The 27,585-nt window shown below is 38.1% G+C and overlaps 2 protein-coding genes across 3 annotated transcripts; one reads left to right on the top strand and one right to left on the bottom strand.

The window, feature by feature from the left end:
- Window positions 1-4,659: 4,659 nt before the first annotated feature.
- LOC115418306 (probable cyclin-dependent serine/threonine-protein kinase DDB_G0292550) lies at window positions 4,660-12,434 on the bottom strand. The gene is made up of 5 exons (XM_030132721.1): window positions 12,430-12,434; window positions 10,382-11,104; window positions 8,297-10,282; window positions 7,901-7,986; window positions 4,660-7,794 (listed from the first exon to the last, which is right to left on the bottom strand). Exons 1-4 carry the CDS (start codon window positions 12,432-12,434, stop codon window positions 7,956-7,958), a joined length of 2,745 nt encoding a protein of 914 aa, XP_029988581.1. The 3' UTR covers window positions 4,660-7,794; window positions 7,901-7,955.
- A 2,840-nt stretch (window positions 12,435-15,274) lies between these two features.
- Window positions 15,275-27,343, top strand: ttc14 (tetratricopeptide repeat domain 14). Of its 2 annotated transcripts, none has more exons than XM_030132045.1 (12): window positions 15,275-15,877; window positions 16,745-16,869; window positions 17,271-17,470; window positions 18,254-18,338; window positions 18,925-19,054; window positions 19,125-19,280; window positions 20,565-20,636; window positions 20,796-20,915; window positions 21,519-21,641; window positions 23,496-23,613; window positions 25,274-25,380; window positions 26,220-27,343. In XM_030132045.1, the coding sequence occupies exons 1-12, from the start codon at window positions 15,744-15,746 to the stop codon at window positions 27,169-27,171; spliced, it is 2,322 nt and encodes a 773-aa protein (XP_029987905.1). In that variant the 5' UTR covers window positions 15,275-15,743; the 3' UTR covers window positions 27,172-27,343. The 2 variants fall into 2 exon arrangements, with proteins under 2 accessions (XP_029987905.1, XP_029987904.1); XM_030132044.1 differs by having other exon boundaries at window positions 16,742-16,869.
- Window positions 27,344-27,585: the final 242 nt, after the last annotated feature.

Here is a 27,585-nt window from a genome sequence, read left to right as displayed (position 1 = left end):
TTATCATCATGTAATTGCTCAGGCATAATGTAGCAAAGTGCTATGAAATGCTCTATAGCTGTTTGTTTGTTTGTTTGTTTGTTTGTTTGTTTGTTTGTTTGTTTATAATCTGTATTACAATAATAACAGGTTGTACTGTATGCTGTTTGTCAGAGGTGGGAGTAAGTCACATGTGTAAGCAAATAGTAAATCTTGAGTCTGAACCTTCAAGTAAGTAAGTCATAAATTTCTGTGGTGAAAATCAATTAATTTCAAGCAATCAATTAGAAGCTTCCCAAATAATAATAATAATAATAATAATCCTACTATATAACACACATTCTGTGTACGTCTGATCGATGTTACAGCACAGGAGGGCATTTGTACGGATTTCCTCAGCCCTCACAGGCCGGATCGCTGCCAAACTCGCCAAATGAATTGAAACATTACCTGACTATCTGCTAGGTACAATTTTATGTCTATATTCAAATGTTGTGAGGTATGCGGGGCGAGTTTAGCCTCTCATGCAATTGTACAATGGCACCACGGGTACAATGCCGCTAGTAGTAGTAGTAGTAGTAGTAGTAGTAGTAGTAGTAGTAGTAGTAGTAGTAGTAGTAGTAACAACAACAACAACTTTGTTTATATAGCACCTTTAAAAACTGAGTTCACAAAGTGCTTTAACAGACAAATCAGAAGGGCACAACAGCAGGATACAAGATGTAAGCAAAGACACTAAAACAGAAAACAATACAATAAAAGAGATATGGACAGCAAACGCAAAAACATGACACTTCGAATAAATTGAGTGAATCGGAGTAAAGAGGGCAGACATAATGTAACATGATGCTGTCAAATCAACGCAACAATGAAGGAGTGAGACAAAACATCATGTATGAGAATATAAATTAATGAACAACTACGGCGAGTGCAGCTCTGAAATTGAAATATAAACCAATAGGACTAAATGACTTCAAAGTGAGAACAGAACTCATTGTTTTTGCATATTGTATCCACACACAAATATTAAAAGAATGTTAGTAGCAGTAATAATAATAGTAGGTAATAGTTGTAGCTAATAATGTTGTAACATCAGAAAGCCAAACAAAGACAAGACAAAACTGAGGTTAAGTTAAAAGACAATAAGAAAAGATGCAAAATAGATGTTCTAACAAGAATATAAAGGCAACAAAGAAAAAACTCAATATACATAAACAGAAATAGAGTAAATAAACTGAACACATTATTTGCCCTCTTCATTCTTCTACTACAGTGAAGATGAAACACTTCATTTACTTCGCAGAACTTCATAACTGAGTGAGCACTAAACTTCCTCATCTGTTTCCTCAAAGCTGCAGATTTGTACAGATATAAAACTATTGTCTCCACACATGCAAGATTGGGTTTCAAGTTGTGGAATCAGCTCCGTCTTCTCTGCCAATTCTGACGAAATACCAGCCATCTACATCCGTGTAGTAAAACACCTGATCTACGACAGGTACGACACTCACACTCCAGCTCCATCATTCTATTCCATGTTTTTATTTATTCAGAGCAAGTAAGCATTTACGACACAAACCTGCATACAACAGTATCTGATAATACAAATACAATCAACAGAATACATGTAGTACAATATTTCAAATACAGTCATTTATACTCGAAAAGGAGTGGGAAGAAGAAAACGTATTCAATTCCACCCCCACCCCCACCTCCACACCCATCATGCATTCACTTTGTACTGTTTATCACTATATCTTATACCCTGCCAAACATTTGCATGTGTTTAGCTTTTTTATCAGTGAACACCTGCCTCAAGTTTTACATTTTGTTCACATGACTGCTGTTGTTAGTTTAAGATCTTACACATAATAATATGGCTCAAATATCAGTTTTCAAAATGACTGCTGAATCTCTCTGCTGTCCATCAGAGTGGTCAATATGATCTCCCAGTTCACAGAAGGCCTGAACAGCTGCGGTGGATTGTGGGATACGGTTCGGTCTCACTGGGAGGCGTTCATGCCGGTGATGACGAGTACAAAGCATCAGCCGCTGAGTCTCGAGGAGTTTAAACAGCTTTTCAGTGTCTGTTACGCTCCTTCAGATAGTGAGGAGCTGAGGGGGGCTGAGGAGACCACGGTCAGACACTGGGAAACGGTCCTGATGATGGTCAGCGGTAAGAATGAAAGGATGGAGGAGGGAAAGTCCACAGTCCTAAAGGGGTTATATTTTGCTAAACCCACTTTTATTAGTCTTTGGTTCATTTGTTTGTGTATTTGGACCCTAATAGTTCATAAAGTTTGAATTTGAACCCTCTAGGTCAGGGGTGTCAAACTCTTTTTAGTTCAGGGGTCGCATTCAGCTAAATTTGATCTGCAGTGGGCCGAACCAGTAAAATAATAACATAATAATATAGAAATAATGTCAACTCCAAACTTTTCTCTATATTTTAGAGCGAAAAAAGTAAATTTACAGTCCGAAAAGGTTTACATCTACAAACTATCCTTTCAAAAGATGTGAATAACATGAACAAACTGAAAAAAATAAGTGTAATTTTAACAATATTATGCCTCAGTTTATCATTTACACATGTACATTATAACTTACAGATCACAGTGGATCTACAAACACACAAAACATTTAATAACAGGCAGAATAGTGTTAAAATTGTACTTACATTTCAGGTTGTTCATATTTGTTCAGGCTATTCACATTTTTTGTTTTTGTGTAAATACATGAAAATATTTACATTTACAAAGAGAAAAATTTGGATTTGTCATTATTTATATGTTATTATGATAGTATTTTACTGGTCCTGCCCACTTGAGATTGACTTGGTCTGAATGTGGAACCTGGACTAAAAGGATTGTTCACATCTTAGCGTAATTTTTGCATTTCACAAATTCATCCCAGGGTCCAGACTGGACCCTTTGGCGGGCCGGATTTGGCCCCCGGGCCGCGTGTTTGACACCTGTGCTCTAGGTGCTGCAAAGCTATCTTTATATTTATTCCAGCAAAAATCGAATGGGTTTCTACAACCTGTTTCAATTCCTTCTTAACGTGTTACATTTTATAACTAGTAATGTCATGACATTTGCACATATAAGGTCAAGACTTTGCCGAACATTTCTCAGAGTATGCCATAGTTGTTTGTCAGCAGCAGCAGTTGTAGTCCACCGGGTACAATTTGTCAAAAAAACAGAGGGGGTCTGTGTGTTTTTTTGTTTTTTTTTTCTTTTTTTGGAGCAGGGGGTTAGGGGCAGCAGTTATATACGTGTGGGTGCAGTCCATAACTAACGTACTAACACTGGCATGAAACAAAAGTGAAAATTTACATACTTTCAACGTCCAATACCTGGCTTCTATTCCTCTATTATACAACGGATCTCACATGAAATTTTCACAACTTCTAACCTGTATCCACTGGACCCCCTCCACTGCTCTATGGGCCCCACACAAGTCCTGGGCCCCATGAATTTGTCACCCCCCCCCTGCTTTACAGCGTCCCAGTGCATGGGGACATTTACAAATTCTGAGACGCCGACAGTTCAGTTCAGGTGAATGTTAGTGCCAGTAATGTAGGATATAGGTGGAAGAAAACTGTCACAACCTGCCTGTTATTTCAATTGGTTGGTTGTTGCCCCCCCCAGAGGATGATATTCATTGAGCAGAAGTAAGGATGTAAAAACCAACCCCAACAAATCACACCCTGGTAGTCCATACTGAAAATATGTCCAAACTTTGAGTCAATTACTTAAAATGTTCAGTTGTTGGTTGAACGGGACAGAGCAGCACAGGCAACAACCTGGAGGGGGCGGGGCGTGAAGTGGCTCATTTGCATTTAAAGGGCCAGCGCTCAAAATAACCTTTCTGGTGATGTAAAGCTAACTTTATATTCATTCAGGCAAAAATCAAGTGGATTTCTACAACCCATTTGAATTGCCTCTTAATTTGTTACATTTTATAACTAGTTACATCACGACATTTGCACATATAAGGTCAAGACTTCCGTTGAACATTTCTCTGAGTACAACATAACTGTTTATCAGCAGCAGCGGTTGTATTAAAACTGAAAATATGTTCAAACTTCGAGCCGATTACCTAAAATGTTCAGTTGTTGGTTGAACAGGACAGAGCAGCACAGTCAACAACCTGGAGGGGGTGGGGCATGAAGTGGCTCATTTGCATTTAAAGGGCCAGCGCTCAAAACGACCTTTCTGGTGTCATTACTCAGAAATAGGGTTGAAGATGGACCTGTGGAGTTGAATTAATGAAGAATTCAGACCCAAACATAGCATTTACAGTTTATGTAGACCACAGGGGAATGTTTTAAAATGTATGATTCCATTTAAAAAAGCAAAAATTCACTCCTTTAACTTGTGAAACTGGCTTGAAAAAACATGCATCTTAAAATACAGACATGTGACCAACTGAGGGAAGAACCTGATAGGAGTGGTCTCGATACCCCCATCCATACACACTCACAGTGGTTTGAGTAAGAAGATCATGTGAACAAAAGAATTGGAATTTTTAAGTTCCAGGTTGGAAATTATAACCAGAACACACCCTAAAGGCAGATTTCCAACGCTGACCTCAGAATTCAAGATGTCTGCTCCATGCATCAGCACTAATGAAAACAAATACAGTCAAATCAATCAATCAATTAATTTTTTTTTTTATTATTTGGCGCCAAATCAAAACAAAAGTTATCTAATGAAACACTTTACATGTCGAGCTAGTCAAAACCAGACTTTCAAGCCAATTTACAGAAACCCAACAGAATCCTCCTGGAGCAAACACTTGTGACTGGTGATAGCGGTGAGGAAAAACTTCCTTTTGTTTTAATGTAATGCAGTCAGCTCAAAACTTTATTAATGGCAACTTTTCAGTCCTGCTTGGCCCTTTTTTTTAATACCATTTTGATCCTTTATAGTCTCTTACAATCAGTCTCTCAGGGTTTAATGATGAGTACTATTAAGTCAATGCCGAGGCTGAACTGAAGCTGCTTTTTTGATTTTCCTTGTATCGTTTTCTTTTTATTATGACATTCAGAAGCTGTGTTTTTTTTTAATATATCATAATACACTAATTCCTCTTTGTGCACATTTAGATGGTCAAGCATCGTTTTCCCTTGAAGACCTCCTCATTTTTATCACCGGAACAGATCACCTACCTCCTCTTGGGTTCCCCAGACGGATCTCATTGTGTTTTTACTCCCAGGTTCAGTATCTATTCTAGTTTTACCAAGTGCACAAGTTCTGAAAATATTCTGCAGCAAATGTATGACATGCTCAAGAATGTTTGATATACACTGAACAGATTTGTTCTCAGTCATCATATTTTTACAGAAGCTCTACATGGGCTTACTTTGAGTGAAATCATGTTATACTTTTCAGTTTTATTTTCAGTTTTGCACTCTGACAATAATGTATTATGTAGCTTTGTTTATTAGCATTTTCTGTTAATTTCCCTTTTCTTTGTGAACAAAATTACTCTCCCTTCTTAACAACTGACTATTATTTTATTCTGTTTTGTGTGAATTTGCTCTATGAACTTTTTCAACATGAATATTTTTTTTTATATTATATCAAATTGCAGATTGCATGAGTAATTTTCTCACTCATGCAGCTCTATTCAGTGAGGCTTTTGATAATTTCTCTACTATTAACAACAATTTAGCTCAATATACTATTTCTAAATGTAATGTATCTTATATTTTAACTTTAAATTCTTCATAATTACACACTCATTCATGCATTATTTTCCAGGATGTGAGCATGTCAAGTGTGCGTCTTCCTTATGTCTCCACCTGCTCACTGAAGCTCTTCCTGCCGAGGGGAGTCCGTGGGGCTGCAGATCTTTTGGTCCTGTTGAGCAGAGCCATGCACGACTCTCTGGGCTTTGCTGGTTTACAAATAGGATGCGGGGAAGAAGTGATGACAAGTGTGTGAAGTTAAGGTTAAGAGGCCTCTTAAGGACACTGTAGGACTCGGAAGAAAACCACCTTCGTTTCCGCTCAGTCTGTGGAATTGCTTAGCGCTGGTGTATTTTTGGGTTTTGTTTACATAGGGTTTGCACAGTAGCATAATTTACACTGTGATGGAAAGATTCTATGCTGCAGGAAAAAAATGAAGAATAGAACTATAACAACAAGTGGATGTTTTAGCTTGATGGTAAGTTATTCAACCTGATTTTAAATAATGTATTTTAATAATTATCACACATTTTCAGTAACTCACCATCATCATTTTGGTAATGTCAACTGTTTTAAGCATAGATAAAAATTGTGTCACATATTATTAATAATACATACTTGATAACGACTCTTTGATGCAAAACTGAATAATGTTTTAAGACATACTTGGGTAAAGTTTTATTGATAATTCTAAATGGTTGATTCAAAATTGAATAAAGTGTCATTAAAAATGTATTAAAGAAAGAAAATGCGAAAAGCTTTAAATGTCCTGTTTTTGTTTTTTTTTTAATCAAATTTTCCAACATATTATATTTTAGTACAGGGAAACTGGAAACGATCTGTTAGGAAAGTGTACATGTCTAACCTGAATCTATGAAGGTTAAACAAGATTTGGTTATGGTAACAGCAATAGCAGTTGAAGGTTTCATAGTACATTGTGAAAATAAATAATATATTGGTACAACAATAATTATTTAGACTATTTTTCTTAAGGCAAAAAAGGTCGATTGTCTGTTGGTGAATTCATTAGTTCCAGGGCCTTAAAACATGAACTAGTTTCATACACTGATCTAAAGTGTTACCAAAACAAATAAAGACTAACCTTACTGACATACCTCACACTTCATTTGCATTTTTTCCACTATAGTGAAACAAAGAAAAGCAGGTTTACATGGACATAAAACAAAAAAGTAAGATGAGGTAAAACAAAACCACAGTGTGAAGAGTGTAAAATCATAGGGAATACAGACAAGTAAAAAAAAAAAAAAAACCAATGAAAAAAACAATAAAAAAAAAAAACAAGCACCCCCCCCCCCCACACACACACACACACACACACACACACACACACCTTTCTCTGGAATTCATTCTCTACTCAATATTCCAAGGTACTAAATCCCAAAAGGTATTTTTCCCGTCACAGCTTCTTTCTTCTTTCATGCAGAAAATACGCAGTGCTTCATTAACCTGGTTTTCAGGTAAATGATTAGACACAATCTATATACATAAAACAATTCCTAACATAAAATGAACTTATTCTGTCAGAAAGACCTGACAGTCAATTCAACTCCCTAATTTGGGATACAGTCATGTCCTTGGTATGAGACACTCACCAAGGTTATTACTGTTTCACAAGAAACATTTCCTCATTTATACACAATAGAAAAGAGGCGTGAGCTGGTTTGCTAGTTTCTTGGTCACCATCTTGTCTTCATGACAGCCAACTCTCAAGTTACAATGTGTGGTAATTACTGACATTTGTTCACAACACATATTCTGAGTTTTCCATTGTAAAGTGCAAATACGCTGTAATCTGACACTTAAAGCAAAAGCAGAAGTCTACTACTCAACATACTGGGGGTCCATTTGAGGATTTTAGAGGGGGATTTGTGGAAATTCACACACATGAGAAAAGAGTCTTGAAGACGTTTGATGAAACATTTGAGCAAAGTGCATTTCACAGCATGTAAAATGATAATCATCAGGATTTTTTTTCTATCTTTACAAGCTTGTCGTTGACCATTAAATTGCATATACATCTATGGGCTCACACTAACCCTCTGAATTTTGGTCACAGTGACGGTGTGAGCTGTTCCATTCAGGAGCTGTTCTCTAAAAAACTAAAATACAAAAAAAAGAAACAAGTGAGACAAGTCACAACAATCCAATATACTTAACATTAAATTCAGTCACAAAGAAAATTTGTTTTAGACCTTAGTCACATACCTGTTGAATAAGATGAGTGATTGTTCCATTGCTGATCTCTCCAACAGAAGATATCTCAATTTGTAGATGTGCCAAAGTTGTTAAGCCTGTAGAATTAAAACAACAAAGCAGAAAATGATAAGATAAATAGTTTTATGATTTCAAAACAAACTTTCTCTGGGAAAGTAAACTTCTCTTTAAATTTTGTGATGCAGTTAATACTGAAATATCAATAATACAGGACGAGCATTAGAAATACTGTTATTAAAAAACACTAACCATTTTGTAGATCAGTAATGTCATATTTTTATTTCATGTAGTTATCCAATAATGTAATATGAAAAGGATAAAGTGAATTGCAATAAGTACATTTGGGTTTATCATGTAGTCGTATACCTTGGGTGGTTGTTGATCTACCTGGTGTTGTAGTTGGAGCTGGAGTAATGGTTGTTGGAGCTGCGGTTGTGGTTGTTGGAGCTGTGATTGTGGTTGCTTGAGCTGTGGTTGTGGTTGTTGGAGCTGGAGTTGTGGTGTTTGGAGCTGTGGTTGTGGTTGTTGGAGTTATGATTGCTGGAGCTGGGGTTGGGGTTGTCGGAGCTGGAGTTGTGGTTGTGGAGGCTGGAGTTGTGGCTGTTGGAGTTGCGGTTGTGGTGGATGGAGCTGCAATTGTGGTTGTTGGAGCTGGAGTTGTGGTTGTTGGAGCTGGAGTTGTGGTTGTTGGAGTTGTGGTTGTTGGAGTTAGGATTGCTGGGGTTGGGGTTGTCAGAGCTGGAGTTGTGGTTGTGGAAGCTGGAGTTGTGGCTGTTGGAGTTGCGGTTGTGGTGGATGGAGCTGCAATTGTGGTTGTTGGAGCTGCGGTTGTGGTTGTTGGAGCTGTGATTGTGGTTGCTTGAGCTGTGGTTGTGGTTGTTGGAGCTGTGGTTGTGGTTGTTGGAGCTGGAGTTGTGGTGTTTGGAGCTGTGGTTGTGGTTGTTGGAGTTATGATTGCTGGAGCTGGGGTTGGGGTTGTCGGAGCTGGAGTTGTGGTTGTGGAAGCTGGAGTTGTGGCTGTTGGAGTTGCGGTTGTGGTGGATGGAGCTGGAATTGTGGTTGTTGGAGCTGGAGTTGTGGTTGTTGGAGCTGTGATTGTGGTTGCTTGAGCTGTGGTTGTGGTTGTTGGAGCTGTGGTTGTGGTTGTTGGAGCTGGAGTTGTGGTGTTTGGAGCTGTGGTTGTGGTTGTTGGAGTTATGATTGCTGGAGCTGGGGTTGGGGTTGTCGGAGCTGGAGTTGTGGTTGTGGAAGCTGGAGTTGTGGCTGTTGGAATTGCGGTTGTGGTGGATGGAGCTGCAATTGTGGTTGTTGGAGCTGGAGTTGTGGTTGTTGGAGCTGGAGTTGTGGTTGTTGGAGTTGTGCTTGTTGGAGTTAGGATTGCTGGAGCTGGGGTTGGGGTTGTCAGAGCTGGAGTTGTGGTTGTGGAAGCTGGAGTTGTGGCTGTTGGAGTTGCAGTTGTGGTGGATGGAGCTGCAATTGTGGTTGTTGGAGCTGCGGTTGTGGTTGTTGGAGCTGTGATTGTGGTTGCTTGAGCTGTGGTTGTGGTTGTTGGAGGTGTGGTTGTGGTTGTTGGAGCTGGAGTTGTGGTGTTTGGAGCTGTGGTTGTGGTTGTTGGAGTTATGATTGCTGGAGCTGGGGTTGGGGTTGTCGGAGCTGGAGTTGTGGTTGTGGAAGCTGGAGTTGTGGCTGTTGGAGTTGCAGTTGTGGTGGATGGAGCTGCAATTGTGGTTGTTGGAGCTGGAGTTGTGGTTGTTGGAGCTGGAGTTGTGGTTGTTGGAGTTGTGCTTGTTGGAGTTAGGATTGCTGGAGCTGGGGTTGGGGTTGTCAGAGCTGGAGTTGTGGTTGTGGAAGCTGGAGTTGTGGCTGTTGGAGTTGCGGTTGTGGTGGATGGAGCTGCAATTGTGGTTGTTGGAGCTGCGGTTGTGGTTGTTGGAGCTGTGATTGTGGTTGCTTGAGCTGTGGTTGTGGTTGTTGGAGCTGTGGTTGTGGTTGTTGGAGCTGGAGTTGTGGTGTTTGGAGCTGTGGTTGTGGTTGTTGGAGTTATGATTGCTGGAGCTGGGGTTGGGGTTGTCGGAGCTGGAGTTGTGGTTGTGGAAGCTGGAGTTGTGGCTGTTGGAGTTGCGGTTGTGGTGGATGGAGCTGCAATTGTGGTTGTTGGAGCTGTGGTTGTGGTTGTTGGCGCTGGAGCTGTGGTTGTTGGAGCTGGAGTTGTGGTTGTTGGAGTTGTGCTTGTTGGAGTTAGGATTGCTAGAGCTGGGGTTGGGGTTGTCAGAGCTGGAGTTGTGGTTGTGGAAGCTGGAGTTGTGGCTGTTGGAGTTGCGGTTGTGGTGGATGGAGCTGCAATTGTGGTTGTTGGAGCTGGAGTTGTGGTTGGTTGAGCTATGGTTGTGGTTGTTGGAGCTGTGGTTGTTGGAGCTGTGATTGTGGTTGCTAGAGCTGCGGTTGTGGTTGTTGGAGCTGTGGTTGTGGTTGTTGGAGCTTGAGTTGTGGTTGTTGGAGTTGTGCTTGTTGGAGTTAGGATTGCTGGAGCTGGGGTTGGGGTTGTCAGACCTGGAGATGTGGTTGTTGGAGCTGCAGTTGTGGTTGTTGGAGCTGCAGCTGTGGTTGCTGGAGCTGCGGTTGTGGTTGTTGGGACTGGAGTTGTGGTTGTGGGAGCTGGAGTTATGGTTGTTGGAGCTGCAGCTGTGGTTGTTTGAGCTGTGGCTGTGGTTGTTGGGGTTGCGGTTGTTGGAGCTATGGTTGTGGTTGTTGGAGCTGTGGTTGTGGTTGTTGGAGCTGTGGTTGTGGTTGTGGTTGATGGAGCTATGGTTGTGGTTGTTGGAACTGTTGTTGTGCTTGTTGGACCTGGAGTTGTGGTTGTTGGAGCTGCGGATGTGGTTGTTGGAGTTGTGCTTGTTGGAGTTAAGATTGCTAGAGCTGGGGTTGTCGGAGCTGGAGTTGTGGGTATTGGAGCTGCAGTTGTGGTTGTTGGGACTGGAGTTGTGGTTGTTGGAGCTGCGGTTGTGATTGTTGGAGCTGCGGTTGTGATTGTTGGAGCTGCGGTTGTGGTTGTTGGAGCTGCGGTTGTGGTTGTTGGAGCTGAAGTTGTGGTTGTTGGAGCTTGAGTTGTGGTTGTTGGAGCTGTGGTTGCGGTCGTAGTTGTTGGTGCCACAGTCGTCATTATCGTTGATGGAACCACAGTTGTTGTTGTTTGAGCTGCAAGTGCGTAATCATTCATGTTTTGATTATTTGTCAGTAATTACACTTTTTCCTAATACTTTATGTTGTCTTGTCCTTTTTTAAAGTCTTTTTTTCGCTGTATTGTGTCATATCTATTCATAATAGATTCATCTCATGGATTAATATATGTTTTTCACAAAATGTCAAAAAATGTATGAAGATAAAATAAGAAATGAAAATCCATTGCATTCTTGGATGTTCGGATAAGTACTGCTAATACTCTGACATGACCAACATTATTTTTGGAGAAAAATTTACTGTCACGTTAATGATTTTTAAATATGATTGATGAGCGCTTGGAAATGTAACTATACCTATATGAAGTAAAATAAAATGACAGCTCATACCAGTTCCATTTTTACCTCTGTTTAAGCCACAGTGATGCTTAATTTGAAGCAGCTGTTAAATTTTTTAGAATAGTCATACAAATGTGGACAATATTGGTGTATTTAGGATGCATTTTTTTACACCAAAAACTCATATTTTAAGTCACCTCTTTGTTAATAAAGCTTGACTTTTCTTTTATATTATTAATTATTCCAGTATTATTTGTTAGATTACAATCATCACCTATAAACCTTATTTATTAATATATCATAAGAAAAATCCAACCAGCTTTTTTTTTATTTATTTATTTTTTTTTTATATATGTCAGTGTGTACATAATGGCTAATCAAGTTCAGTGCATGACTACTGTCTTTTCTTGTTCATGATTAAAAATAAAGTATAATTACATAAAAGCCAGAAAAATATGTAAAGAATATTTACCTTGTCCTGATGATGAAAGATATCCAAGCAAAAATATACAACAAAGTATATTTCCGTTCATGATGAATAATGTTTTTTTCTGATGCTGAATAATAATCCTCTATCGCTCCAAGTATAAATGCCTACTTTGTCTGTGTTGGATGTTGCATGTAGTTTGTGAGTTGCTCCTCCTTCACCTCTAAAGGGAGGGACAATGTAGTGACAAGGAATACTTACACACAACCTGAAAAACCAGGTAAGTCATGCAATTGTTTTCAAAATACAGGGCACCGCTATTTTCACTTTTACAAATTAATTTTATATCTGTACTCTGATTAATAATAATGTTGTATTAATAATATTGTAATGTTTTAAATCAGAAAAAAAAAATAATAATAATGCAATTTAAAGTATTAAGGTAACGGTATTTTCTTAAGATTAACATCCTAGTTGACACATGGAGACTCTTTTTTTTTTTAAATTTATTTATTTTTTCCCATTTCATTTCGAAACGACTAATATTAGATGACTGAAAAATAATATGGGGATACTACGTCATATTGTGGGCTTTTCACAGTTAAATGTCAATGCACTTAATGGGTTTAATGGGCAGAGACAAACTGGAAACCTTCGTCAAGGTTGTCAAGCCGGTTTCTAAGTCTTGTGAAGCACTTTGTCCTTTCTACCTATTAGACAGTTGGATTTTTTAATGTCTTTTATTCATTATTTGTATTGACACAATATTATAATATCCGTGGATTCTTATCTCAACCTATGTGTAAAATGATGCAGATTTTTCGTGATATTAAGTCTATTCTCTTAGTGAATATTTTGCTATTTTGTACTATCATATGTCATTGCTGAATCTTGCAAAATCTTAGACCTTTTATGCTGACTAATTTTGTGAGGAAGCCCTTATTTGTATTTTATGTTACTGTTTATGCCAAACAGTGCTGCTGTCTGCTGCACTTGCAGTCTTAGTACCATATACAGGAAGTAACCTAACCCTAATCCTTCCCCCAGACCACTTAGACAAACATTTTGTCATACCTGAAAGGATCAGTTCATTCCTAATGATGTCATATCTTCATTTTTTTTGGGTTTCTGTGGTGATTAATGTCAGTCAAATACTCCTCATTATAATATACTTTGCATATATCCTACTTTACATGTATTTTTTCCTTCTTGGTTTTCGATTCTTCAGACGCAAAATTTAATTATCATGAACTTTTGCATGTCATTACTGACACAAAATATTACATTCTTTTTGGCTGCATTATGGAGATGCACTAACTTGGTCTATTGTCTAGACCAGGGGTGTCAAACTCATTGTAGTTCAGGGGCCACATTCAGCCCAACATAACCTCAAGTGGGCCGGACCAACAAAGTAATAGCATAATAACTTATAAATAATGACAACTCCTATTTTTTCTCTTTGTTTTAGTGCAAAAGAAACAAAACAAAAAAATCAAAACATTAAATTATGAAATTATTTACATTTACAAACTATCCAGACAAAAAAGATGTGAATTATCTGAAAAAACTGAAATTTCTTAAGAAAATGAAGTGGTATTTTAACAATATTATGCCTCAATTCATACATGTGCATTATGGATGAGTTCTAAAAAGGCACAACACATTTAGTAACAAAAAGAATATTGTTAAAATTGCACTCAATTTTCTTGAGACATTTCAGGTTATTCTCATTTTATTGTTAAAGGATCATATGTTCATATAAATATTTTCATAATTTAATGTTAGTTTTTGCATGATAACAAGGAGAACATTTTGAAGCTGTCATTATTCATAGGCATTACATGTTTTTTCCACATTAAACCAAGAAGAAAATTTGGATTCTGGATATCCTTTTTCCCTGGACGTATGGATTAACATTTCTCGGGAGCTGGTGACACAGGTACCTTTTTTTTTTTTTTTTTTATTGCCCTATGAGGTGAAGAGGCCATTTGGTTTTAGGCTGCAGCGTACCTGAGCCACGTACAGGCCTGCAACAGTGAACATTTGAGCTTATTATTTAAGTTATTATTACTGGTTATTGAAAAAAAAAAACCATTTGATTATAAAAACAATGATTTTTGGTTTGTTAATTGAATATTAATCTAAGTAAATAGTTGAATATTTTTTTTTATAAATTGTGTGTGTGTTTTACATTGTAGATGGAAAATTTAAAGTGCGTACAGTGTGGTTAAAGTGCTCCCAGTGTTTATAAAAGATTTCATTTAAAGGGTAAATACTTTAAAAAAGTATATTAAGTTACATTTCAGTAAATATAGTATAAAAAATAAAATAGAACCATAGTTTGAATAATCATTAATATTGTAAGAGATTACATATTTAACAAGGACCCAAGGTTAGCTACCCTTGTCGAAGCAATGAAGAGCAAAGGGGCGCTACAATTATTTATAGGCTATTATGTTATTATTTTACTTGAGATGAAAATAGTCTGTTTGTGGAACCTGAACTAAAGCTAGTTCAACACTCTCGGTTGATTATATCTTCAGTGTAATTTTTACACTATCCAAGTTCATCCTGCGGGCCGGATTGGACCCTTTGGCGGGCCGGATTTGGCCCACGGGCCGCAAGTTTGACATCCCTGGTCTAGACTGTAAAGCATTTTGAGGCAAATTGTTGATTTGTGATAATGGACTATGTAAATAAAACTGAACTGAAAATTGAATTGTTTGTATTTATTTGAATGTTGTATTTTGTGTTGTGTTAAAAATGCCATTGTATAAAAAAACAAACAAACAAACATATATTTCACTGTGAACCCTGCACTTTATGTCACTATTTATACCAAACAGCAGTTTCTGCTGCAGCGGAACTCTTGCACTATTTATAGACAGTAACTTCATACTAATCCAACCTGCTTCTGCCAATCTTTCATGGTCTTTGTCAGTTTGTCAGTCTGCTACAACTCCAAATCCTTGTTTTGTCAATTAATTAATGCATGTGAGTGTTAAATGTGTTGTTAAATACACCCCTACAGAGGCCCAAATGAATCAATTTAAGTGGATATATCTTCACATTTTACCATCCACCCCTCCATTGCAGCTTAAGGGAAAAACAGAGGGAACTTTTCCAGAACAAATTTGTAAAACACATTCAATTTATCGCTGCTGAATTACTGAAAACACTGAGCCTTTAATGAGCAATAAGAAGAATGTCTTGGCGCATTTGATCAGGAATTTTTATTGCAGCATTGAAACCTGTTTCAGCGTTCATGTGGAAACCACCCACCAGAGCCTGGTCTGTCTGTTATGTGTTTTGCTTTAGAGAAAAATGTAACTCAATTCATAATCAACACTTTCCACCTGATTTCAACTAAAGTTCCGCTATGCAACTTGTTTCACACGGCAATTATACTGTAACACGCCAGGCGCATGCGTAGACGAGAAACAGTAAGCTACACGGCGTACATAGTCAGCGGTTTAACTGTTGAATTTGGTACCTATAACTTTTTCATTCAGACAGAGAGTGCATATTAAGTTATTAGAAACAGCGGAACTCAGAATACATTTTATAAAACTACCGAAGTAGTTTTCACAAAGATAAATAGAACGTGAGACAGCGTTAGCGTGACTAGTGTTAGGCTAAGTAATGTTAGTTTTGCTAGCTAGCGCTGTTTAGCTACTTAAAATTACATTTATTCACTTGTTCGCTTAAATATTTCCCAGGTTGCTACAGACGTTACATTAATGTGTCTTTTGGGGGCCGAATTAAAGCACCTTGTTACTCGAGGGAGATTATCACACCCGTCAATGTTGCTTAGTCGTGTAAACCCTAGCTAATGGTGTTCATCACATTGCTGCTGGGAAATAATGTGACTTTGGTCCTGTAAGAAAACAGGATGGACAGGGATTTATTGAGGCAGTGTGTGACTTATCATGGAGAGTCACTGTTCAACAAACTTAAATGTGAACAAACAGAAAACCCAGACTTTCAGGCTCTGGTGTCCGATCTGTGCAAAGCCTCCTATGAAAGGTAAGTCAGCAGAATGTCATGTTTGTTGCACCACTTTTGCTGAAGTAAATCCTACTTGAAGTCCGTCTTTGGTACCGAATGCTAAGGAATATAAACTATCAGCTTACTGTTTTGTGACACCCCCCCCCCCCCCCAAATAAGTGTCTCAACCGAAATATCTGTTTAATTATTTACTTTGTCCATTCTCTGGAAGTGTATTGTGATAATAAAAATAAATCACCTCCAAAGAAACTGAACACTGGCCTCCTTGACGATTTTATTTTTCTACTGACCTCTTGTTGCATAAATATTTTTGTATGATTTTCTGCAATGTTCAGAATGCATTACCTACCTGGCAATTAACTACTAACATGTATTCATGTATGATGCCAGAAAAAAAACGCAATTGTTTGATATGTCAGTGCTTAGTATTTGCCTCAGGGACTTACTCCAACTGAGGGTTGTATGAAATGTAATTTTGCAAGACTTTGCTGTAGCAGGGCTATAACCTTTTGCTAGTTTCTTGTTCTTGATTGCTCTAAAATCTAAATGGACACTCCAACCTCTGTAAGGAAAGTGGCCCTCTGGTGAAGGTCATTCAAGGCACCATAGAATCAATTTTTTTTGTTTTGCTAGTTTGATGTAAGGTTTTGTGGTTATTGTAAATACACTGTGTAAGCAATAAAAAATCTGTTTAACTCTTTTAATTGAGCATAACTTTTTTTCTGTGTATGTATCTATGTTAATTTAGTGTTAAAACCCCTGTTAAGCACAAATGTAGATCTGGACAACAACTGTTTATGTGCCATAAAAATCTGAGCAACATAGGAATGACTCTTATTAATTATTTATGAAGTAATGGCTGTTGTGTATGTATTTGTGCAGCAGAGGGGACAACAAGGACAGCACACTCGTGGAGCAATTTATTGCCCGGAAAGCTGACATCCTGTTCTGTCCATCATGGAAGACCACCGCTGTCAAAGAGGAGGAGCATGATGAGGAAGAGGCTGCAGGTGACTTATGGCTTAGATTCATGGCTCTCTATATTACAAGACTCTTCTCACTCAAATTGATTGAACACTGGATTTTTCAGTGTTGTTTGTCTAATGGTCTCATTCAATCAAAAACATACAAAAAAGCTGCTAAAGTTTTAATTAAATCTCCATTTTGTCTCTCCATGGTGGAATTATATTACTTAATTTGCAGTCTAACAGCTAAACCTATATTCTGGTAAATGACACAATACATTAAAATGTGTTTTACCGAAAAACGAGTACATTTTTGAATTTATTTTCCAAATATTTTCTCTGGTATAACACACACTTATTCACTTGTTGTTGACAAAAGTCCAAAACAAAGAGAAATGTGTGTGTGTGTGTTATTAAATGCATGTATTTGTCCTCTCTTCTCTCAGAACCCTATGCTGTTATGCCGCCATTGGAATTATTCATGGAAGTGTCTTATGATGAGAGAAGAGCAATGCTTTACAGAGACTTGGAAAGAGGAGACATTGTAGTAGGAAGAATCAACAACATCAGAGAGTATGGCTTCTTTCTCACTCTGCTCAGCACGGCAGGTGGACTGAAAAGAGACATAGAAGACTTGGACTTGTCAGTAAGTTATGAAACTTCAACACTGAAATAGACATAAACCTTGCAGCAGATTAACATCAGTTTGTAGATGCAGAGAACTTGGTTTGTCTGATTTCCTGTTGCACCATGAAAGTGCTAACATGTTTTGTTTCGGGGTTTTTTTTGTGAATTCTTTATTAACGATGTAGTTGCATCATCAGTAAAATTTCTTTGCTGGTATATGACAGACAGTTGAAAGTGTTCCACCCTAAAGGTTCAGAGGGCAGATTGTGACTTTACAGGTGCTTTCATATGTACTTCATTTGGTCCTGACCTTTCTTTTTAATCTAAACCAAATCAGATGTGAAACCTTTCCAGGACAGTGGTGTGAACCATACAAGCTGTTTGGTCTGACCAAAGGTGCTGGTTGCAGCTCAGATAAATCTGAACCATGGTTTAGTTCATGTACCGTTTTAATACACTTTCTGATGCTTCAGTCTCATGTTTATTTATGCCAAGGGTGTTGATATCAGAATCACACAAATAAAGGTTAAAATGAGCCAATTTTTTATTTATATATTAGGATCCCCATTAGCTGATGCAGAACATCAGCTACTCTTCCTGGGGTTAACAACATATTGCCAGGACTGGCAGGATGTATTAATGCACATCCAAGTGAAGTGTAAAAGCAAAACTAATTGAACTAAGTGTAAACAATGGTGGCAGGGTGGGGTGGAAAATAGGCCTTATTTTGTATGTACGAGAAATCTGTTTATCCAAAAAAAGTTTTTAAAACGTTTTTTCAATTTTTTTTTTTTTCTCTCAGGCTTTGTGTCACATCAGAGAAATTCCCTCCACTGGCAGCCATGATGATCCTCTGTCCTATTACCAGATTGGGGACTTCATCAGAGGTTTGTGTCATACCTTGAACTGACTATTATGATAAAATTGCCTGTTTGCAGTGGCATTACGTCCAGACATTCCCTCAACTATTCAGATAAATGCATTTAAATGTTTCAGAATATTTTGAGTCTGAGTAAGTGGATTCAAGGTGTGCTGTGCATGGCTGTCGGCATATTTGTGATATGTTGAAATAGCCTTTTTGGATAGAGGCAAAATGTTATCCAGAGTTTAAAGCATGTTGCCAGTGACTTAGCCTTCTTGGACATAGGGTAACCTAGATGACTGAGGGTTTTAAGAAGGTTTTCTTTAATCAAAACAGAGTGCAGTCCTTGTGCTCATCATATTTTTTCAAGGGGAATATAAGGCATTTTTTAGGCAAATGACTTGAAGCATACAATTAGTAGCCAAATCATTTCATTTGATATTTTTCTGTTGATCATTTCATCAGAAAAATCTTTGAATTCTTGAGTGTGGTAAATGTACATGACTAACTCTTACCATTAAAACTGGTCACAAGGAATTAACCCAATAGTTACAGCTCCCTGAATGTCAGCCTTAGAAATGATTGCTATTGCTCCTATTGTCATTCTTTAGCTGGAGTGAAGGACATAGACCGCTACCAAGAGAAGATCACTGTTTCCCTCCACCAGGCGTCTGTTTCCCGTAGCTTAGAGCACATCAAGCTGGGAGTCATTGCCCGAGAGGAGCTGCCCGTACATTACAGGTACAGAAATAACTTCACAAATAGCAACAAAATGTGCAACATGAGCTCAATACCCTCCTCTTTCTTGCAGTCGAAGCCTTTCTGCAGCCAGTGACTCTACAGAGACGTATGAGCCAATACTGAGGAGGTGCCATGGGTATCACAACCCCTCTGTAGTGGACTACCTACTGGAGAGGGTGGGGATAAGTGATACACACCCCCCATCACTTATGAGAGGACTACAGAGGTAAACAACTTAACCAAACTTGCCTTTACTAGCAGGTTGCAACCCTAGATTTGGAAACATGTATGGAAGAGGAAAATATTTGAGATGCTATGGAAAATGCACATAAAAATACAGTGCAGTCATTTCTAAATAAACTCTGACTTTGAATTTCATTGCAGACCGTATGAAAACAAGACATTTAAGGTTTTCTCTGGTCAGCTTAATTTTAAGTATGCATTCAGGCCTACCTTTCAGTACAGTCCAAAAAAGTTGAAATAAATGTCAAAGAAGAGTATTTTTGAAACAGCTGATGTCAGCAGGTAATTGTCATCATGGTCATGTCCCTCGGAAGCAAAGATGGGCCATGCATAAATATTTTATGAGAAATTCAGGGACAGGTTTTAAAACAGTGGGCCTCATAGAAATAATCTAATTTTGCTCATACAACCTGTGAACATGAAATTCTCCATTTCATGACACACATGCTCCAGTCGACTGTGCTCTTGGCACCACGCATACAGTCTGACGGTAAACCATCCAGATTGATGGGAATGTGCCAGCTTTTTGGAATCTGCACACTGACACACCCCTATTTTTTTACACGAGCAAGTACTTTGACCAAGAAATTCATTGGAGTGTATAGTTTTCTATGAGGGTAGCATTACTCCCGAAGCAAAGAAAAGCTGTTAAAGTTACACTTGTATGATGATATCTAGAACCACATGGACTCGGGGTTAGCTTGGCAAACCTTTGTCAAGCACCACAAAATGTAGTCACGTCTACAAAAATCAGAATTTTACTGCGCAATACAGTAAGCTGAATATATTAATCAGCTAAATATTGCAATATTAGTTATTGATATTGGTTATTACCACTTAGTAAATTTGGATGCAAATTTTTAAATCGCTGGTTTGTTTTTCCATTTTCTGTACTGACTGAGCTTTTCCACGTGTTATTGCATTTTTATCAGGAGTCATTTAATTTTTATTTAGAAACTATCGTGGCTGTAAGAGAAGTATGCTTTGTTAAGCAATGACTTCAGATTACATTATAGCATCACATTTTCATTTATTGACATCTTACAATCTGGTCACACAGATTGTTTTTTTGTATGTCTTTGGTTCATGTAGCGTTATCAACAATTAGAAAGAGATGTTAAAGAGTGTTTTCACAACCCTTTAGACTTATTTCAAAGTAAAACATTTAGGTCAGGAGGTCAGTGATCAGTGTTGAGATGATTACATTTAAGCTCACTGATTTTATTTATTTTTTTCTCACATTTTTACCTGCCTTCTTTATTTGTAGTAAACTTTTCCAAGAGGATGACTTTGCCTCAGCAATCCGGAAGAAGCAGTCTACCTCCTGGGCCTTGAAATGGTAAAGCTACACATTTAACTTTAATAGACAGATCATGTTCCTTTGTAGATTTTGTACATTAGTCCCTCTACTTTTCCTCTCTGGATTGTTTTAACTCGACATTAATGAGCATTTACCATTATGTTCCTATTCTTCGTTTGTGTTGTGTTTGTGTTCCAGTGTCCGTGCCGGTGTGGACCACTTTAAGCACGGTCGTCATGTGGAAGCTATGAATGAATACAACAAAGCCTTAGAGATCGACACTAATAATGTAGAAGCACTAGTAGCACGAGGAGCGCTGTAAGTGGATTCTCATGTTATCCAAGCTTAATCAACATCATAATTGTCTTTTTAAAAAATATTCAATCAGTGTAGCCGGATATATAATTAAATAAGGTGTGTACTAATATTTTTACTGTGTGCTAAAGAAAACAATTGTGTTTTTACTTCATGGAAAATAATAAAATTTAGTGCTATCTCATTTGGAAAATTGAAAAGTCAAGATTTCATGCCGATATCACTTTATTTACAGAAAAGTATTGGTGTACTCAAAAAATTTTAGCAAAGAAAGTATGAAGAGAAATAGTTTAGGCCTTTTACAGACAGGATTATTTTGCCCTCAAAGTATATTTCAGTAAAGAGTTATGACTTTGGCTTTGCATTTGGTCAGTGTTATGTACCTTGGATTCCTTTTATGAAACACTGTTGATGTCCAATTGTCACTAAAAGGTTTTTTGAGATCGTTCACTACTTTAGTAAAATATAAATGTAATATCTCTTTAAGGATAGATTAGCGCAGGTTTTAATCAGCGTAATATTAATTGCTTCTCTTTATCATGATTTAAATATTTAGATATAACAATATTTTTTATCTTGTGTTTTTCCTGTACTGTCTTCTCCAAGGTATGCTAACAAAGGGAGTATCATGAAGGCTATATCAGATTTTGAACTGGCCTTAGAGAGCAGCCCAGATCACCGTAATGCCAAGAAGTACCTGTGCCAGACACTGGTGGAGCGAGGAAAACAGTAAGACAATGCACCTCATGCTTTGTGTTGGATACAGCTCACTCCCTTTTGTGTTTAATTTAACACAAATCAGCTGTCAGTTACAAAGAACATTGTTGTAGGTTGAGTTGAGCATTCCAGGCTGTTCTTACTCTTACGTAAATAAATAAACAAATTAAAATCAATATAATGTGTGTTGACTAAGGTCCAGGAGCCAAATAATTACAGACTGGAATTTTGATAAGTTCAGACATTGTTGGTGGGAACAACAACAGGTCAACATAAAAAGTTGTCTTGCAAATTGTTCTCACCAGCTCCACTTCTAAGACATTTGTCTGTGATACATTTTTGGAGCTTTCAATCCACATAAGAGACCTGGGTACAGGTCTCTGATGGGTCACTTTGCTTTCTCTCACACACTACAGCACCGAGCAGCTCAAACATACACACATCCCAGAAACGGTAATTAAACCGGAAAGTGGTCGTTTAATTCGTGGACACAGAGCAGCAAGCGTTTTACATTTTAGAGTGGAAACATGAGTGATATGTCCTGAAATCTAGAGCAAGTCTGTCAAGTACAGGTGAAGAAATGCACAGTTGGATATTAAGCTCTTAGTTAATCTCTCAGCCTTGTTTATGTACCAGTAAGTTAACACTCTGGAGTTCAAATATGAACACGAGTTAATGATTAAAAGTGATGGAAGCCCCAATTGTTTCGACATGGTTCAGTTCTTAAATTAATGTGATGTGAAATGGTCAGAGCATCATCGGATCTGTCATTCATAGATTCAGAGCAAGAAAAGTAAGACATCTTGAAGCTGTAGAAAAAGCACCATCAGGAAGAAGACTCCTGCAGCCTGTGTTGTTGTGTCACTGATGCTTTAATGCTTTATTTCAGATTAAAACTGATTCCAAATAACATCCTACATTCAGTTTTATACCTAAAAATAATGTGTGAAAAACTATTTTCTTTAGTATTAAATATTTATTACACATTACTATCATAACAAAATCAGATTCTGTGATACTGATGAGGTCAAATATCCCCAGTGGTCAGACTGGTTACTGTTGGAAGGTTTTTTGTATGTGAGTGCAATATGCTCTTAATTATGGATATCTACTGTGCATTAACACATACATGCACCAGATGCTGTGGTTTGTAATACTGATGAAATGTTTTGGTGCATGTGTCTGGGACTCTGCCCTTTGACCCTGATGAGGTCAAAACAGTGCTGGTGTATTTTCCTACTTAAGAAAATTAACTAAATATTAATTACATAGTCCAACGCTACAAATGGAAAAATAAAGTAAATAATTATGCTCACAATTAAAACAGTAACCCTTACCTAAAAACAGGACTGATAAGAATACCATTAAAGTACTATCGATAAACCGGATTGATAGGAGTAGTAGTTTCGATAAAAATCTTAACAATACCAATCTCTAGTTACCTGTTTGAAAGAAGGCCTTGTGATTATTCCCGCTAGTGTAATGTCACTTTCATGTCATATCCTCGTACAAGTCCACTGCATCACAGACATTAACACGTGTACAGGGCAGGTAGAAGGGAACATATTTTCATGATAAATAGGATTGGCCGCTTGCTGAATTCCCCTGTACTTCCCCTTGCAAAGTTACAGCGCTAGTGTGAAAATGACTCTGGAGGTGATTCCAAACCAGTCGACCTCACCTTAGACAAGAATGTATGAAGCTGTAATAATTATCGCCTGGGGTGGTTTGTTCCATTAATATACAATAGGTTGTGCACAGATGAGAGTGGTAACAGTCATGTGTATAGTATTTTATTAACTGCTTCGGCTTGTAATTGTGACCTCGTTCAGAGATCTTGTTTTCTTGTGTGTTGTGATTTCCTAGGCTTGAGGAACAGGAGAAACTAGTCACAGCTGAGGGATTGTACAGGAGAGCCCTGTCTTTAGATGATACAAACCCTGAGGCACAAGACGCCCTTCATAAGATCACAGACACCATACAGGTGAGCTGACCACAACACACACACACAATGCATGGGGGCAGTGGCAAGTTTGCATAGCGTGTATTTTAGACTGGAAATATCAACAACTATTGTTAAACAGGCTTTTTAAAATTCTGTTTCATGTTAAGCCATGGAATAATAGTGAAAGGGAAGCAGTAAAATATCTTTTCTGTGTCTGACTTTTTGGGGCTTTTTGGATTTCTTTGTTTCTTGTGCCCTTTTCATTCACCTCTAACTAAAGTCACACTGCTGACTTTTCTATTATTATGGTGATGTTTTACTGTTCCAAATCAAATTCTAAAAACCATATATTTAGTTTAGCAGTCTTAAGGTGTAACAGTTAAATTTAGCCAACATGTCATTTCAGATGCATAGTTTGTGATTTGCTCTGTGTCTGTATCTGTTGAATTGTACCAACCTAAAATCTGCCAACTTTTCAACAATTTAATGGTTTTATAAGAACAGAAGACAACCAGATTTGTTATATTATACTGGCCACTAATTTGGCCCAAATTATCAAACAATGCAGGATTAAAACTTCCGCATTTCTACAGGTGTAACTCTACTGTGAACAGGGTGCATTTTCTGAGAAACAAAAACTTCATTTTGTTATATTTTTTTCTATTAAAAATGACTAATGTGCAGAAACGCAATTATGTTGACAGTCAATTAGATATACTACAAATATAATAGACACATAGTTATTTTGTCTCAGTGCTTTTTGGAACATACTACCTACAAGAAACCTGCTTGGAATTAGTTTTCATATAGACTGAGTTTAAAATAATGTTTAAAAACGTTAACATGACCTAGCGAACATTAGGCGTTTTTAACCTTGAGGAAGTTTCTCATGTTTCTAATAAGTGGAGGATAACGTACCCTTTTGTGTCCACACTGAGGATCTTTTCTAGTTCCTCCTTCAGAGTGGGTGTAGATATAAACATAGACTCATGACAGCATACAGTACATTGAGTACAAATATCCCCAGTGGTCAGACTGGTTACTGGTGGGGAGTTTTTGTGTGTGAGTGCAATACACTCTTCAGCTATGGATATCTACTGTGCATTAACACATACGTGCTCCAGATGCTGTGGTTTGTAATACTGATGAAATGTTTTGGTGTGTGTGTCTGGGACTCTGCCCTTTGACCCTTTGACTGCCACGGCCTTGTCATCTGCCTCGCGGGGGCGAAAAAATGCAACTGCAAAATGACAACTCCTCCTCCCCTGGACACTGATGTGCTGTGTGTCTGGTCCAAAACCACACGGTAACTTAAAAACCCTCTCTGTCGACGGGAAACCAATGCTTTCTGTCTTTTTTTGTGTTTCTTCATCTGCTTCTGTGCTCTTTAATGCACCATGTTATCTGTGGTACATCTGTACTGTCCCTATTTTCCCATCACTCTTGTCATTTGACATTTCCTATCAAAACCTTTTGATTGTGGTCGTGTGCTCGTCCCTTTGCTCCTCAATCTTTCTTTCACCTCGGTCTTTCCTTTTCTACTTTCCATTTGATTGTCTGAATAAATGAATGAATGATGTAATTACCGGGGTCTCTGCTGCATGTCTGCTTTTGTGGTGTGCATGTGTTTGCATTTGTTCCCACGGACTTTTGGTTGGCATTTTTATACCTTGCCTTGTCTCGTTCGGCGGTTGTAAAGAAATCAATTCGCCTGCGTGAAGAAGCGCTGGCTAAGGAGCAGGTGAAAGTCAAGAGTGGCCAGACAAGTGCAGAAAAATTGCGTAAGATCTTAAAAGAGGAGAAGAGGTGAGTTGGCTCTAACTTTTACAAACATGGCTGGTAAACATGCATATTATATCATCAAATGACTGCATACAAGGGATGAATCAGAAAATAGTGAAAAAACAAAAAAAACAGGAAATGTGGGGTTATATTTTTATAAAAATTTGAGATACATTTCTGTGATTAAAGTCATAATTCACTTTAAAAAAAAAGAAATTTTCTGAGATTGAAGTGGAAAATTCACTGGAAAAAAATTCCTAAATTCATGAGGAAAATTCTGCTCATTCTCTGAGATTATAAAGTTGTAAATTTGCACGAAAAATTCTCAAACAGTACATGATAAGGGACTTTATTTGCACATATAACATACTTTGCAGTGCTGCCTCCTCAGTGTTAATACTGTTGAATATTAGAGCAGGTGAGTAATATAATGAGTAGAATTTAGTTAAATGATACCATACTAAAATACTGGTAGCCTCTACACAGCAAAGTTGACAAAACTGAATAATGCAGAAAATGCCATGAAATGTTAATAATTATAATGCAGTGCAGTATTATGGCAGATTTTCGTCATCTTCTTGGAAATTAAATTTGCTGAATGCTGAATTTAAGTTTCTTCGAATAAATTTCTGTGCTTTAATCTCAGAGAATCTTCAACTTTTTAACCTTTTACAAGTGTTTTTCTTGTACATTTACTACGTCAGTGACCTCTGAATATTAACCTTTTCCACCACTCCATATTTTTAAACCCACATCAGCCCTAATCTGACATAATATGAAAAATGCAGGTGTAACAGCTTGTAACTATTAGGTTTCATGTATTTTGATAATAAATAATTGCCAGTGGACCATCTTTTGCTCAGGATGAAGAGAAAACGGAAGAGATCGGCCTCTTCCTCCTCCTCCTCCTCCTCCTCGTCTTCCTCCAGAGCTTCCTCGTCTTCCTCGTCTTCTTCCTCTCGGAGGAGATCCAAAAAGAAAAAAAAGAAGAAGAGGAGGTCTGACCGGGGGAGTAAGCGCCATCGCAGGATCTCCTCGAAGGAGAGCAGGAGGAGCGAGGAGGGTAAGGGCGAGAAAGAGGAGGAGGAAGAGCTGGAGTGGTATCCTGCACCTCCCAACACCTCTGCCACCTTTCTGAACCAGAAGGGAGGCCCGAGGTTTGAGGAGGAGGTGAGGATGGAGAAGGACACTGACGACAGACGGATCTCTCAGCTTTATTCTCTGTCGGCTGCTTCAGACGAAGAGTCTGATAATTCACGCATAGATAGAAAGAGGAGAGACAAAGAGGAAAAGACGAGAAGCAGGAAAGACAGCAGGAGCCCAGAGGAGAGGAGGCAAAGGAGGGATAAGAGTAGGGAGAGAGGGAAGGAGGATAGTAGGAGAGACAGGAGAGACAGCGATGTTAAGCGGAGGAGCAGCTTAGACAGTACGAGAAACCGAAACGTGTCCTGCTCATCTGCGGATTCAGAATATTCTCGTAGTTTCCATTCAGAACATTCAAGCTTCAGCTCTGCCTCCAAACACACGGAGAGCAAAACAAGAAATGACTTGACAAGGAGGAGCTCATTTGACAGTGGTAGGTATGAGAACAGGGGGCGGGAGGAAATCCGAGAGGCAAAAAGAGAGAAAGAAAGTGAGAAGGTGAGAACAGAGGAAGAGAGCAGCAGGTCAGAGCGAGGACACGGTACAAGACTAGATGGTGAGAACGGAGAAGGAGGGGGGAGACCGAAAAAAGACCTCCCTGCAAACCTGCTGGATATTTTCAGTCAGATAGCCCAGTTTGAGAAAGAGAGGGGAGTCAGGCCAAAAAAATAACTTAACATTTACATTTCCAAGTCCAGAATATGCCAAATACCAGGATATGTGCATGAAGTTGGATGATGAATTCAAAGTGTTGTAGAGACTGCAAGATGCTTCCATATCTGGGAAACAGCACCCTTGAAGCAGTGGAAAAATGTGTTGCAGATTGTCGCCTGTTGTCGTATGTTACCTTCAGTGTTGGTGAAAATGTCCAAGTGATTTTACTTTGAAATGTCTTATAATCCATGGCAGATGAAAGGCCTGTAGTCTGCTGTAGCTGCTGCACAATAACAGGTCAAAATGTGGTCAAAATGTTCATCTAAAAGGGTAGAAGCTGTTACTGGAATCTATATCATAATACTGGAAGGTCTCAGAGCGTCTGTGTGTGTGTGTATTTGCGCAGATCTGAGAAATTTATGTTTTTAACTG

The sequence above is a fragment of the Sphaeramia orbicularis genome, chromosome 4 (assembly GCF_902148855.1).
Source record: "Sphaeramia orbicularis chromosome 4, fSphaOr1.1, whole genome shotgun sequence".
Lineage (NCBI taxonomy): Eukaryota > Metazoa > Chordata > Actinopteri > Kurtiformes > Apogonidae > Sphaeramia > Sphaeramia orbicularis.
The sequence above is the reverse complement of the archived record's forward strand: the minus strand, read 5'-3'. Positions and strand labels throughout refer to the sequence as shown.

Excerpts from the sequence above, each read along its gene's own strand:
- ttc14 (XM_030132044.1), top strand. The coding sequence starts at position 15,744 with ATGGACAGGGATTTATTGAGGCAGTGTGTGACTTATCATGGAGAGTCA. Across the intron at positions 16,870-17,270 it reads TGATGAGGAAGAGGCTGCAG|AACCCTATGCTGTTATGCCG; the intron begins GTGACTTATGGC and ends CTCTTCTCTCAG. Across the intron at positions 20,916-21,518 it reads CTAGTAGCACGAGGAGCGCT|GTATGCTAACAAAGGGAGTA; the intron begins GTAAGTGGATTC and ends GTCTTCTCCAAG.
- LOC115418306 (XM_030132721.1), bottom strand. Across the intron at positions 10,283-10,381 it reads AACCACAACTCAAGCTCCAA|CAACCACAACTCCAGCTCCA; the intron begins CAACCACAACCA and ends CCATAGCTCAAC. Across the intron at positions 7,987-8,296 it reads AGCTCCAACTACAACACCAG|GCTTAACAACTTTGGCACAT; the intron begins GTAGATCAACAA and ends TTAATTCTACAG.